At 57.5% G+C, this 14,650-nt stretch overlaps 2 protein-coding genes and 2 pseudogenes across 2 annotated transcripts; 2 read left to right on the top strand and 2 right to left on the bottom strand.

The window, feature by feature from the left end:
* Window positions 1-235: 235 nt before the first annotated feature.
* LOC138072502 (melanoma-associated antigen 10-like) lies at window positions 236-948 on the bottom strand (annotated as a pseudogene).
* A 3,818-nt stretch (window positions 949-4,766) lies between these two features.
* Window positions 4,767-5,561, top strand: LOC138072498 (melanoma-associated antigen 10-like). Its single transcript, XM_068963537.1, has one exon. The coding sequence runs from the start codon at window positions 4,767-4,769 to the stop codon at window positions 5,559-5,561; it is 795 nt and encodes a 264-aa protein (XP_068819638.1).
* A 3,346-nt stretch (window positions 5,562-8,907) lies between these two features.
* LOC138072503 (melanoma-associated antigen 10-like) lies at window positions 8,908-9,620 on the bottom strand (annotated as a pseudogene).
* Window positions 9,621-13,011: 3,391 nt separating this feature from the next.
* Window positions 13,012-14,233, top strand: LOC138072497 (melanoma-associated antigen 10-like). The gene is made up of 2 exons (XM_068963536.1): window positions 13,012-13,066; window positions 13,419-14,233. The coding sequence occupies exon 2, from the start codon at window positions 13,439-13,441 to the stop codon at window positions 14,231-14,233; it is 795 nt and encodes a 264-aa protein (XP_068819637.1). The 5' UTR covers window positions 13,012-13,066; window positions 13,419-13,438.
* Window positions 14,234-14,650: the final 417 nt, after the last annotated feature.

The following is a 14,650-nucleotide window of genomic DNA, read 5'->3' as shown; positions in this document are numbered from 1 at the left end:
AAAAAAAATCAAATTTTGAAAGTTCTCTAAGGAAAACAGATGAATCTCCATGTCATCACAGAGAACAGGAATCCAAAGATGCTATACACCAGTTTCCCCAGCTGGCCTGGGCCAGCACGTCTGAGAAGGCTGACCTCTTCCTCTTCAATCACAGAGGGAAGGATCACCTGGATGCTGCTCTGGCTCAGCCCGCCTCATCCTCCTCCCTTGCAGGCTACGTAGACAGGGGTGGGAAGGCCCTCAAAGCCCTTTGTTTGACCCTGAGCAGAAATGCCACGACGTCCCACTTGCTGGTCTCCGCATAGGCCTGGGGACCCCACAGGAACTCAGAGCGGGCAGGGTGGCTTTCAGGCACTTGCCGGTATGCCAGGTACCCCTCCTGTACCCACATGTGGGTAAGCGGCTCCCTGGGCTCCCCAAAGTTGCAGTGCTCACTCTCGACAGCCCCCCCCATCCTGCTGAGTGCTCCCCTGACCTTCTCCTCGGGGGCACGGTCTCCATTCCACATGATTAGGCTGAGGACCAGTACCGGGACGCCGGCCTTGGGCAGGCCCTGCCCACTGTTCAGCATCATATCATAGGTGAGGCCCACGGTGGGGACCATGATGTAGATGTGCTCCCTGGGTTCCGCCTCCTTCACCTCCACACCACAGACCAGCTGCAGGCACTGTGAGGCTTGGCTGAAGACCACCGGAAAGTGCTCCTGGTTATCCCTGAGGACCTTCTTTAGCATTTCCACCTGGGAGGTCAGCTCCTTGGCCGGATGCATGAGCAGCAGGAACTTAATCAGGTTAGCCAGCATCTCATTCAGAGCTACCGGGGGCAAGGCCAGAGACTGGGGTGGGGGGCAATTGCAGTCTCCCCTGCCTCAGGCCCCAAGAGCTGCACCTGCAATGGGCCCTGGGCCTGGGTCCTAAGTTCTTCCTCGAGCTTGCTCAGCTCACTCATGTCGACCATGAGCGCGATGCCTGGGATCAAACCACAGCCTGAGGCAGGAGGGAGGCGGCGGAGGGGGGCGGGGGGCAGATGGGGACATATGGGGACCACAGGCCTGGATGGTGGAGAGAGGGGATGTGAACAGCCTCAGCTGAAAACCACACCCTGGGCGGCCACAGGCCACTTATGCATCTCCTCTTGAAAGGTGTTCTCAGACTTCACAGGCGCAAGCCTCCGGGGCATCCAGTCCCCTGGCTACCTGAAGAAGGAAGTGAGGTGTCTCCCCAGGGTGCAGTCAGCACAGTCCAAGACTTCCGAGGCTGACAAGGTGGTGGGACTAGGCCCATGTGGGGTCCCCTCTGTTCTGGGATGGGGAGCCCCTGGTGTACACTCAGGGCACCCTCCTCACCTTGACTCCGGGTACTGCCTGGACCACCTCTGCTCTCTGACCTCAGGACATGGGCCTCAGACCTCTGCTTTCGCCTCCTGGTTCCTGCAGCTCCTGTGAGAGAATGGGAGGACGCAGCTCGGGGGTATCCTGTGGCACAGCCCTCAGCCTTCTGTGACAGTACGAGGGGTGGACTCTGTGAGGTCCCCTCAGTTTTGTGTGGCGGGAGGTCCCCTCAGGGCTCCCTTGCAGTGCTCACCTTTCCCCTGGTACAACCTGATCCCTACCCTCTGGGGACCTGCAAGGAAACTCAGAACAAGACCCTAGCCTGAACAAAAAGTGCTGAGGGGCACCTGCCCAGGGAATCCCACGGGTCCTAGGCTGGGGAGATGCTCGGTCCTCAACTCCTCCTCACGTCCTGCCCGGCCTCCCAGCACTGACCACAGAGGCAGGGGTCTGCTTAGTCCTCCATCGGGATTGGTGTGTCCAGCCTCTGCTAACCCGAAGACATCCGCACTCCACCCGAAAAACCTCACCTCACGAGGTCCCTAGGCCAGATGTCAAGAAGCTGCTCACCCTGCTCACCACCCTGCTCTGGGCCCTCCAAGACCCTCCTGCAAGGGCCAAGTCCCTCCCTGTTGGGGTCTTAACTGTCTCGGTCCCTCCTCGCATGGAGCCTGTACTCCAGGCAAGAGCTGCAAGTGTCCTGTCTGCAATCGGGAGGCTCTGCTGCTTTCGCCCGTCTCTCTGACAGGGATGTCAGGCACCGCGGCATGAAGTTGTCCTGCCTGGGGACTACCAAGGTTCCCTCTGGTCTGAGATCTGACTACCCTCAGTCCTCACTCAGGGTGTTCACCTTGACTTCCGGTAGGACCTAGGCTCTGTCGTCTCCCCACTAGGAAAGGTGGGAAGAGGTCCCTGCTCCTCGCACCTGGTCCCCACACTCACAGACCCGGAACTCAGGAAGAGAGGACAGACCTAGTGTGCTCTTCTCACCCCAAGGGCTCCCAGGGCCGATAACAGGGGCTGAGATCTGTGGGGTTCCATCAGTCTTACCTTGGGGTCCCTAGAGTCTTCACTTGGGGTCCCTTCAGTCATCCCTCAGGGACCTGAACTTGTCTCTGTGTAAGGGCTTTCGATTCTCTCCTCTCCCCACTCGTGCCCCATCCGTTATGTCAGGTCCCCAGTCTCTCTGACACCCGGATGTCAGGAAATGCAGCATGGTTCATCTGCCCTATGTCCTCCCAGACCCCACTCTGCTCTGGGGTCCAGCGTCCTCTTCAGTCTTCCCTTAGTGTCTTCACCTTGACCCTCAAAAGAACTAAGATCTCCCCCTCTTGCCATCTGAGGCCCTGCCCCTTCTAACAGTTGCCTAATGTCTCTGAGATGCAGATGCGGAAGTCCGAACAGGCTGCCAAGTGCTCATCCCACCACCAGGGTGGCCCAGGGCTGACAGCAGGGGCAGGGATCAGTGGGGTTACCTTTGATCATCCCTCAGGGACCTCATCTTGAGCCCTGGCAGATCCAGGGATGCCCCTAGTGTTGACCCGAGGCGGGACCCTCACATCAAGGCTCAGGGAACACAGAGGGTGGATGAGCACATGCTGCATTTCCTGACATCCAGGTCTCAGAGAAACTGGGGACCTGGGAAAGGGGGCGTGGCCTCGGGTGAGCAGAGGGAAGAAGCCCAGCTCCTCCAGAGTTTCAAGTTGAGGACCCTGAGGGAGGACTGAGCGGACTCTGGACCCCAATCAGAGGAGACCTCAGGGAAGCCTGTAGCTGCTGTTGGTCCTTGGTGGCCCTGGGGTAGGATGAGCCCAGCGTGCGCGGTTTCACTTCCTCATATCCGGATCTCAGACTGGAGACCTGGTAGGGGGGCTGACTTCCTGAGGTCGGTCGGTCGGGATCTCAGACTGGGGACCTTGCATATGGGGCGGGGCCTTAGGTGGTCCGATTCCCAGGTCCGGTGGGGTGTCAGGTTGAGGACCCTGAGGAGGAACTAGAGGACCCTGAACCCCAATCAGAGGGTACCTCAGAGAAGCTCATCTCTGCCGTCAGTCCAGGGCAACTGTGGGGGTCGGAGGAGCGCAGCAGGCATGGTCTGACTTCCTGACATCCGGGTCTTGGAGAGCCTGGGGGTGGTATAAGGGGCGGGGCTTCAGCTGGGGAGAGGCGAGAATCCCAGGTCCCGGCCGGAGGCAGGTGAGGTGCCTGAGGGAGGAGTGAGGGGACCCTGCATGAGGAGCGACGGAACCCCACAGATCCCCGCCCCTGTAGTCGGCCCTGGGAGCACATTCTGTGTGTCTGCCTTTCTTACATGCTGGTCTGAGAGAGACTGGGGATCTTGTGAAAGCGGCGGGGGTCTCAAAATGGCGGACGGGACAATCTCCGGTCCTGCCTGAGGGGCCAGGCTGCATGCGAGGATGGACTGAAGCGGAAAGACCCCAACAGGGAGGCAGGGATCCTAGCCCTTGTGGGGACTCTTGGAGGCCCTGGAGTGGGGTGAGCAGTTTCTTGACTTCTGGCTTAGGGACCCCGGGAGGTGAGGTTTATTTGGGCGGAGGGCAGAGGCTTCAGGTGGGCAGAGGCTGAACTCCCCAGACCCGAGGGAGGACTAAGCAGACCCCCGCCCCTGTGGTCAGTGCTGGGAGGCCAGGCAGGACGTGAGGAGGAGCTGAGGACCGAGCATGTCCCCAGCCTAGGACCCACAGGAAGCCCTGGGCAGGTTCGGCAGCATGTGGAGCCCCTCAGCGCTTTCTGTTGAGGCTGGGATCTTGTTCCGAATTTCCATGCAGGCCCCCAGAGGGGAGGGACCAGGTGGTGCCAGGGGCAAGGTGAGCACTACAGGGGAGCCCTGAGGGGACCTCCCACCACACAACTGGGGGGACCTCACAGAGTCCACCCCGCGTACTGTCACAGAAGGCTGAGGGCTGTGCCACAGGATACCCCCGAGCTGCCCCCTCCCTTTTTCTCACAGGAGCTGCAGGAACCAGGAGGGGAAGGCAGAGGACTGAGGCTCGTGCCCTGAGGTCAGAGGGCAGAGAAGGTGCAGGCAGTACCCGGAGTCAAGGTGAGGAGGGTACCCTGAGTGTGCACCGGGGGCTCCCCACCCCAGAACAGAAGGGACCACCCAAGGGCCTAATCCCCCACCTTGTCAGCCTCGGAAGTCTTGGACTGTGCTGACTGTACCCTGCGGAGCCACCTCACTTCCTCCTTCCGGTAGCCAGGGGACTGGCTGCCCCGGAGGCTTGCCCCTGTGAGGTCTGAGAGCACCCCTCAAGCGGAGACCTGTAAGTTGCCTGTGTCAGTCCGCCCAGGGTGTGGTGCTCAGCTGAGGCCATTCACAGCCCCTCTCTCCCCCAGCCTGGCCCGTGGTCCCCATCTGTCACTCTGGCTGACTCCTGTCTGTGGTTTGATCCCAGGCATCACGCTCGTGGTCGAGATGAGTGAGCTGAGCAAGCCCGAGGAAGGTTTTCAGGACCCTGGCGAGGCCCAGGGCCCGGTGAATGCGCAGCTCTTGGGGGCTGAGGCAGGGGTGGCTGCATCTGCCTCGGCCTCCTCCCCCACAGTGTCCTCCTTAGGCACTGGGGAGTCCTTGCCCCAGGAAGCGCTGAATGAGATGATAGCTAGCCTAATGAAGTTCCTGCTCCTCAAGTATCGAGCCAAGGAGCCGACCTCCCAGGCGGAAATGCTGAATAAGGTCCTCAGGGATAACCAGGAGTACTTCCCGGTGGTCTTCAGCCAAGCCTCGCAGTGCCTGCAGCTGGTCTTTGGCGTGGAAGTGAAGGAGCTGGACCCCAGGGAGCACATCTACATCATGGTCTCCATCCTGGGCCTCAGCTGCAACGCAGTGCTGAGCAGTGGGCAGAGCCTCCCCAAGGCCGGCCTCCTGGTGCTGGTCCTCAACCTGATCAGGCGGAATGGAGACCGTGCCCCTGAGCAGAAGGTCTGGGGAGCGCTCAGCAGATTGGGTGTGTATGCTGGGAGTGTGCACTGCCTCTTTGGGGAGCCCAGGACGCTTCTGACCCACGTGTGGGTGCAGGAGGGGTACCTGGAGTACCGGCAGGTGCCTTACAGCCACCCTGCTCGCTATGAGTTCCTGTGGGGTCCCCGGGCTTATGCGGAGACCAGCAAGTGGGAAATCATGGCATTTCTGCTCAGGGTCAAACAAAGGGCTTTGAGGGCCTTCCCACTGCAGTCTGCAGAGGCTGCAAGGGAGGACGATGAGGCGGACTGAGCCAGAGCAGCATCCAGGTGAGCCTTCGCTCTGAGATTGAAGAGGGAGCGGTCAGCCTTCTCAGAAGTGAGGGCCTGGGGCAGTTTGGGGAACCAGTGTATAGCTTCATTGCATTTGTTTTCTGTATGATGACATGGAGATTCACCAGTTCTCCTTAGAAAATGTTCAAACTCTGATTGTTTTCATAGAATGCTAAATAAACTTCAGTGTCTCAGCTTCGTGAATGATGCTGATGACAGTGCATTTGCGCTTACCCAGATTGTGAGCAAGAGTTTTGCTGTTTTGTAAAAGCGATTGGAGACTCTTCCATTGTATTTTGTGGTCCTGAACAGGATGCGATGGAATTGGAATTAGAGAACTGTTTTGGAAAAGTGAGCTTACTTGGCAGTAATATTGATGATGGAAGAGATGATAAAAGTAATGGTAGTGAATTCATGGTTCTGTCCTTCTCGTGTGTCATTTTCAAAAACTAAATAATGTCTTGTTCATTTGGATTTGCCTGGGTTATTTAAGGAGTCAGCGGATGATGAATTGAGCCCCCTGCTCACTGGCTCGTGTATTCCAAAGACCTTTATGGAGCCGCTGCTCCATGAAAGGCTGGGTTAGCAGTGGGGACACTAGGAGAAGCCGGACACCCCCCACACCTTGAGCGATGATCTAGGAGCCGTAGTCACACGAAGAAGGTGGAGGTAAGTCCCCTAGTCACACTAAACCAGGCAACCCACGGCGGGGCGCTCGGGCTCCTAGAGGAACGCTGCAACGTCAGTGTCTGAGCCAGGGCGTTCTGGGGCTTTGGGAAGCTGGGTTCCTTCTGTGGGAGGTGATTGTGATGAGGCTGCGTGGTGGCATCCTTCAGACGTGCAGACAGTGTGTCTTGGGGGTGACGGGAAAGTCTGAAACAGATCATTGCTGTGAGGTATCCTTTTGCATCTTGGATAAAACACAGAGAGATCTCTTTCTCGGGCAGGAAGGAAGGGGTCCTGACTGTTGTTGCATTGCTGTTGACCACAGGGGCAAAGGAGGTGTTTTCTACCACTGCCCCACCATCTGCTCAGAATCCTGGAGAAGAGCAAATGTTGCTTTGAAGTATGGTCCAGTATTCCCTGGGCTGGCCCTCTACTCTCTGTCCTGGGAAAGCAGATTACCAAGTATATTGAAATGACCATTTATTTGGTCATCTGGACTTTATTTTGGCCACTTGTGCCCATGCTCTAGATATCAGAGGGATGAAATGAGTGAAGAGAAGCTGCTAAGTGGAGAAATCCTGCTGGGTGACTGGATCCTGGGAACTTTGATTCCCAGCTGGGAAAGACACTGCTCCGCACCCCTCAAACACACACATACACCCCGGTTGAATAACATAACCTCTAAGAGGAAAACGCACAGAGCAGCGATTTTGACTGCTTTTTTTATTTATCTGAGACTCAGAGTCTGAGATCCAAATGACAAAAGAAATAAGTACTAGCCAGAAGAGATGCAACATCCATACATCTGTGTCTCTTTTGCTGTTATATTAAAAAAAAAAAAAAAAAGATGCAACATCCACCAGCGTCCCTGGCTTCAGGCAGGTTCAGAAGTGTGGAGGCAGCAGAGACTCAACAGGTTAAGGCTGTGCCTGGCATCAAATGACAGGAGCGAGTTCCGGGCCTCAGGAGGTGGTGAGGTCACTGCAGTCTGGTGTGCGGGCGGGTGCAGGGGGCTGAAGGGGCAGCTCTCCCTGCTGAGTGCCAGAGAACAACAGGAACAGAAGATGTGATTCTGGCTACATACATGGCACCTGCCACATAGTCAGTGGACACTTGGAAATGGTTGAGAATTTCAAGACCCATGTGACCTGCTCAGACTGTCTTCCCCAAAACAGGAGATTTTGTCATTATGAGTTCTACCTGCTGCTCTTTGTTGAGCATCCGGTAGGCAGTGTGGGATTGGAGAGATGTCAGGTGTTCAGTCAGAGAAGGCAATGGCACCCCACTCCAGTACTCTTGCCTGGAAAATCCCATGGACGGAGGGGCCTGGTAGGCTGCAGTCCGTGGGGTCTCTAGGAGTCGGACATGACTGAGCGACTTCACTTTCACTTTTCACTTTCAGGCACTGGAGAAGGAAATGGCAACCCACTCCAGTGTTCTTGCCTGGAGAATCCCAGGGACGGGGGAGCCTGGTGGGCTGCTGTCTATGGGGTCGCACAGAGTCAGACACGACTGAAGCGACTTAGCAGCAGTAGCAGCAGCGTGGGGTGTGAAAACACCTCATTTGCCCCTGTGATCAAGAGCAATGTGACGAGAGCCAGGGCCCCTCCCTTCCTGCCCAAGAAAGACATCTCTCTGGGCTTTATCCAAGATGCAAAAGGACACCTCACAGCAACGATCCACTTCAGAATTTCCCGTCACCCCCAAGACACACTGTCTGCAAGTCTGAGGGCTGCCACCACCCAGCCTCAACACAGTCACCTCCCACAGAAAGAACCCAGCTTTCCCAAGCCCCAAACCACGCTGGCTCAGGCACTGACACTCCAACACTCCTCCTGTAACCCCACCACCCCGCCCTGTGTTGCGCTGTTCATTGCGACTACGGGATGTCTTTCCACCTTCCTCATGTGACTGCAGCTCCTAGACCGTCGCTCTAGGTGTGGGGGTGTCCTGCTTCTCCTAGTGTCCCCACTGCTAACACAGCATTTCACAGAGCAGAGGCTCCTAAAAGGTCTTTGGAATACACGAGCCAGTGAGCAGGGGGCTCAATTCATTCTGCTACTTCCTAAAATGACCCAGGCAAATCCAAATAAACAGAGATTATTTAGTTTTTGAAAATGACACACAAGAAGGACAGAACCATGAATTCACTACAATTACTTTTATCATCTAATTCTTCCCCCATCAATATTACTGCCAAGTAAGCTCACTTTTCCAAAACAGTTCTAATTCCAATTCCACTGCATCCTGTTCGGGACCACAAAACACAATGGAAGAGTCTCCAATCTCTTTTACAAAACAGCGAAGCTCTTGTTCTCGAACTGGGTAAGTTCAAACACACTGTGATCAACATCATTCACTAAGTTAAGACACTGAAGTTTATTTAGCCTTCTATGAAAACAATTATGGAACAAAAAAAAAAAAAAGAAAAAATCAAATTTTGAAAGTTCTCTAAGGAAAGCAGATGAATCTCCATGTCATCATAGAGAATAGGAATCCAAAGATGCTATACACCAGTTTCCCCAGCTGGCTTGGGCCAGCACGTCTGAGAAGGCTGACCTCTTCCTCTTCAATCACAGAGGGAAGGATCACCTGGATGCTGCTCTGGCTCAGCCCGCCTCATCCTCCTCCCTTGCAGGCTACGTAGACAGGGGTGGGAAGGCCCTCAAAGCCCTTTGTTTGACCCTGAGCAGAAATGCCACGACGTCCCACTTGCTGGTCTCCGCATAGGCCTGGGGACCCCACAGGAACTCAGAGCGGGCAGGGTGGCTTTCAGGCACTTGCCGGTATGCCAGGTACCCCTCCTGTACCCACATGTGGGTAAGCGGCTCCCTGGGCTCCCCAAAGTTGCAGTGCTCACTCTCGACAGCCCCCCCCATCCTGCTGAGTGCTCCCCTGACCTTCTCCTCGGGGGCACGGTCTCCATTCCACATGATTAGGCTGAGGACCAGTACCGGGACGCCGGCCTTGGGCAGGCCCTGCCCACTGTTCAGCATCATATCATAGGTGAGGCCCACGGTGGGGACCATGATGTAGATGTGCTCCCTGGGTTCCGCCTCCTTCACCTCCACACCACAGACCAGCTGCAGGCACTGTGAGGCTTGGCTGAAGACCACCGGAAAGTGCTCCTGGTTATCCCTGAGGACCTTCTTTAGCATTTCCACCTGGGAGGTCAGCTCCTTGGCCGGATGCATGAGCAGCAGGAACTTAATCAGGTTAGCCAGCATCTCATTCAGAGCTACCGGGGGCAAGGCCAGAGACTGGGGTGGGGGGCAATTGCAGTCTCCCCTGCCTCAGGCCCCAAGAGCTGCACCTGCAATGGGCCCTGGGCCTGGGTCCTAAGTTCTTCCTCGAGCTTGCTCAGCTCACTCATGTCGACCATGAGCGCGATGCCTGGGATCAAACCACAGCCTGAGGCAGGAGGGAGGCGGCGGAGGGGGGCGGGGGGCAGATGGGGACATATGGGGACCACAGGCCTGGATGGTGGAGAGAGGGGATGTGAACAGCCTCAGCTGAAAACCACACCCTGGGCGGCCACAGGCCACTTATGCATCTCCTCTTGAAAGGTGTTCTCAGACTTCACAGGCGCAAGCCTCCAGGGCATCCAGTCCCCTGGCTACCTGAAGAAGGAAGTGAGGTGTCTCCCCAGGGTGCAGTCAGCACAGTCCAAGACTTCCGAGGCTGACAAGGTGGTGGGACTAGGCCCATGTGGGGTCCCCTCTGTTCTGGGATGGGGAGCCCCTGGTGTACACTCAGGGCACCCTCCTCACCTTGACTCCGGGTACTGCCTGGACCACCTCTGCTCTCTGACCTCAGGACATGGGCCTCAGACCTCTGCTTTCGCCTCCTGGTTCCTGCAGCTCCTGTGAGAGAATGGGAGGACGCAGCTCGGGGGTATCCTGTGGCACAGCCCTCAGCCTTCTGTGACAGTACGAGGGGTGGACTCTGTGAGGTCCCCTCAGTTTTGTGTGGCGGGAGGTCCCCTCAGGGCTCCCTTGCAGTGCTCACCTTTCCCCTGGTACAACCTGATCCCTACCCTCTGGGGACCTGCAAGGAAACTCAGAACAAGACCCTAGCCTGAACAAAAAGTGCTGAGGGGCACCTGCCCAGGGAATCCCACGGGTCCTAGGCTGGGGAGATGCTCGGTCCTCAACTCCTCCTCACGTCCTGCCCGGCCTCCCAGCACTGACCACAGAGGCAGGGGTCTGCTTAGTCCTCCATCGGGATTGGTGTGTCCAGCCTCTGCTAACCCGAAGACATCCGCACTCCACCCGAAAAACCTCACCTCACGAGGTCCCTAGGCCAGATGTCAAGAAGCTGCTCACCCTGCTCACCACCCTGCTCTGGGCCCTCCAAGACCCTCCTGCAAGGGCCAAGTCCCTCCCTGTTGGGGTCTTAACTGTCTCGGTCCCTCCTCGCATGGAGCCTGTACTCCAGGCAAGAGCTGCAAGTGTCCTGTCTGCAATCGGGAGGCTCTGCTGCTTTCGCCCGTCTCTCTGACAGGGATGTCAGGCACCGCGGCATGAAGTTGTCCTGCCTGGGGACTACCAAGGTTCCCTCTGGTCTGAGATCTGACTACCCTCAGTCCTCACTCAGGGTGTTCACCTTGACTTCCGGTAGGACCTAGGCTCTGTCGTCTCCCCACTAGGAAAGGTGGGAAGAGGTCCCTGCTCCTCGCACCTGGTCCCCACACTCACAGACCCGGAACTCAGGAAGAGAGGACAGACCTAGTGTGCTCTTCTCACCCCAAGGGCTCCCAGGGCCGATAACAGGGGCTGAGATCTGTGGGGTTCCATCAGTCTTACCTTGGGGTCCCTAGAGTCTTCACTTGGGGTCCCTTCAGTCATCCCTCAGGGACCTGAACTTGTCTCTGTGTAAGGGCTTTCGATTCTCTCCTCTCCCCACTCGTGCCCCATCCGTTATGTCAGGTCCCCAGTCTCTCTGACACCCGGATGTCAGGAAATGCAGCATGGTTCATCTGCCCTATGTCCTCCCAGACCCCACTCTGCTCTGGGGTCCAGCGTCCTCTTCAGTCTTCCCTTAGTGTCTTCACCTTGACCCTCAAAAGAACTAAGATCTCCCCCTCTTGCCATCTGAGGCCCTGCCCCTTCTAACAGTTGCCTAATGTCTCTGAGATGCAGATGCGGAAGTCCGAACAGGCTGCCAAGTGCTCATCCCACCACCAGGGTGGCCCAGGGCTGACAGCAGGGGCAGGGATCAGTGGGGTTACCTTTGATCATCCCTCAGGGACCTCATCTTGAGCCCTGGCAGATCCAGGGATGCCCCTAGTGTTGACCCGAGGCGGGACCCTCACATCAAGGCTCAGGGAACACAGAGGGTGGATGAGCACATGCTGCATTTCCTGACATCCAGGTCTCAGAGAAACTGGGGACCTGGGAAAGGGGGCGTGGCCTCGGGTGAGCAGAGGGAAGAAGCCCAGCTCCTCCAGAGTTTCAAGTTGAGGACCCTGAGGGAGGACTGAGCGGACTCTGGACCCCAATCAGAGGAGACCTCAGGGAAGCCTGTAGCTGCTGTTGGTCCTTGGTGGCCCTGGGGTAGGATGAGCCCAGCGTGCGCGGTTTCACTTCCTCATATCCGGATCTCAGACTGGAGACCTGGTAGGGGGGCTGACTTCCTGAGGTCGGTCGGTCGGGATCTCAGACTGGGGACCTTGCATATGGGGCGGGGCCTTAGGTGGTCCGATTCCCAGGTCCGGTGGGGTGTCAGGTTGAGGACCCTGAGGAGGAACTAGAGGACCCTGAACCCCAATCAGAGGGTACCTCAGAGAAGCTCATCTCTGCCGTCAGTCCAGGGCAACTGTGGGGGTCGGAGGAGCGCAGCAGGCATGGTCTGACTTCCTGACATCCGGGTCTTGGAGAGCCTGGGGGTGGTATAAGGGGCGGGGCTTCAGCTGGGGAGAGGCGAGAATCCCAGGTCCCGGCCGGAGGCAGGTGAGGTGCCTGAGGGAGGAGTGAGGGGACCCTGCATGAGGAGCGACGGAACCCCACAGATCCCCGCCCCTGTAGTCGGCCCTGGGAGCACATTCTGTGTGTCTGCCTTTCTTACATGCTGGTCTGAGAGAGACTGGGGATCTTGTGAAAGCGGCGGGGGTCTCAAAATGGCGGACGGGACAATCTCCGGTCCTGCCTGAGGGGCCAGGCTGCATGCGAGGATGGACTGAAGCGGAAAGACCCCAACAGGGAGGCAGGGATCCTAGCCCTTGTGGGGACTCTTGGAGGCCCTGGAGTGGGGTGAGCAGTTTCTTGACTTCTGGCTTAGGGACCCCGGGAGGTGAGGTTTATTTGGGCGGAGGGCAGAGGCTTCAGGTGGGCAGAGGCTGAACTCCCCAGACCCGAGGGAGGACTAAGCAGACCCCCGCCCCTGTGGTCAGTGCTGGGAGGCCAGGCAGGACGTGAGGAGGAGCTGAGGACCGAGCATGTCCCCAGCCTAGGACCCACAGGAAGCCCTGGGCAGGTTCGGCAGCATGTGGAGCCCCTCAGCGCTTTCTGTTGAGGCTGGGATCTTGTTCCGAATTTCCATGCAGGCCCCCAGAGGGGAGGGACCAGGTGGTGCCAGGGGCAAGGTGAGCACTACAGGGGAGCCCTGAGGGGACCTCCCACCACACAACTGGGGGGACCTCACAGAGTCCACCCCGCGTACTGTCACAGAAGGCTCAGGGCTGTGCCACAGGATACCCCCGAGCTGCCCCCTCCCTTTTTCTCACAGGAGCTGCAGGAACCAGGAGGGGAAGGCAGAGGACTGAGGCTCGTGCCCTGAGGTCAGAGGGCAGAGAAGGTGCAGGCAGTACCCGGAGTCAAGGTGAGGAGGGTACCCTGAGTGTGCACCGGGGGCTCCCCACCCCAGAACAGAAGGGACCACCCAAGGGCCTAATCCCCCACCTTGTCAGCCTCGGAAGTCTTGGACTGTGCTGACTGTACCCTGCGGAGCCACCTCACTTCCTCCTTCCGGTAGCCAGGGGACTGGCTGCCCCGGAGGCTTGCCCCTGTGAGGTCTGAGAGCACCCCTCAAGCGGAGACCTGTAAGTTGCCTGTGTCAGTCCGCCCAGGGTGTGGTGCTCAGCTGAGGCCATTCACAGCCCCTCTCTCCCCCAGCCTGGCCCGTGGTCCCCATCTGTCACTCTGGCTGACTCCTGTCTGTGGTTTGATCCCAGGCATCACGCTCGTGGTCGAGATGAGTGAGCTGAGCAAGCCCGAGGAAGGTTTTCAGGACCCTGGCGAGGCCCAGGGCCCGGTGAATGCGCAGCTCTTGGGGGCTGAGGCAGGGGTGGCTGCATCTGCCTCGGCCTCCTCCCCCACAGTGTCCTCCTTAGGCACTGGGGAGTCCTTGCCCCAGGAAGCGCTGAATGAGATGATAGCTAGCCTAATGAAGTTCCTGCTCCTCAAGTATCGAGCCAAGGAGCCGACCTCCCAGGCGGAAATGCTGAATAAGGTCCTCAGGGATAACCAGGAGTACTTCCCGGTGGTCTTCAGCCAAGCCTCGCAGTGCCTGCAGCTGGTCTTTGGCGTGGAAGTGAAGGAGGTGGACCCCAGGGAGCACATCTACATCATGGTCTCCATCCTGGGCCTCAGCTGCAACGCAGTGCTGAGCAGTGGGCAGAGCCTCCCCAAGGCCGGCCTCCTGGTGCTGGTCCTCAACCTGATCAGGCGGAATGGAGACCGTGCCCCTGAGCAGAAGGTCTGGGGAGCGCTCAGCAGATTGGGTGTGTATGCTGGGAGTGTGCACTGCCTCTTTGGGGAGCCCAGGACGCTTCTGACCCACGTGTGGGTGCAGGAGGGGTACCTGGAGTACCGGCAGGTGCCTTACAGCCACCCTGCTCGCTATGAGTTCCTGTGGGGTCCCCGGGCTTATGCGGAGACCAGCAAGTGGGAAATCATGGCATTTCTGCTCAGGGTCAAACAAAGGGCTTTGAGGGCCTTCCCACTGCGGTCTGCAGAGCCTGCAAGGGAGGACGATGAGGCGGACTGAGCCAGAGCAGCATCCAGGTGAGCCTTCGCTCTGAGATTGAAGAGGGAGCGGTCAGCCTTCTCAGAAGTGAGGGCCTGGGGCAGTTTGGGGAACCAGTGTATAGCTTCATTGCATTTGTTTTCTGTATGATGACATGGAGATTCACCAGTTCTCCTTAGAAAATGTTCAAACTCTGATTGTTTTCATAGAATGCTAAATAAACTTCAGTGTCTCAGCTTCGTGAATGATGCTGATGACAGTGCATTTGCGCTTACCCAGATTGTGAGCAAGAGTTTTGCTGTTTTGTAAAAGCGATTGGAGACTCTTCCATTGTATTTTGTGGTCCTGAACAGGATGCGATGGAATTGGAATTAGAGAACTGTTTTGGAAAAGTGAGCTTACTTGGCAGTAATATTGATGATGGAAGAGATGATAAAA

This window comes from Capricornis sumatraensis, unplaced genomic scaffold (genome assembly GCF_032405125.1).
Source record: "Capricornis sumatraensis isolate serow.1 unplaced genomic scaffold, serow.2 scaffold87, whole genome shotgun sequence".
In the NCBI taxonomy this organism is placed as follows: Eukaryota; Metazoa; Chordata; class Mammalia; order Artiodactyla; family Bovidae; genus Capricornis; species Capricornis sumatraensis.
Note: the sequence above shows the minus strand (reverse complement) of the source record. Positions and strands in the feature narration are given on the sequence as shown.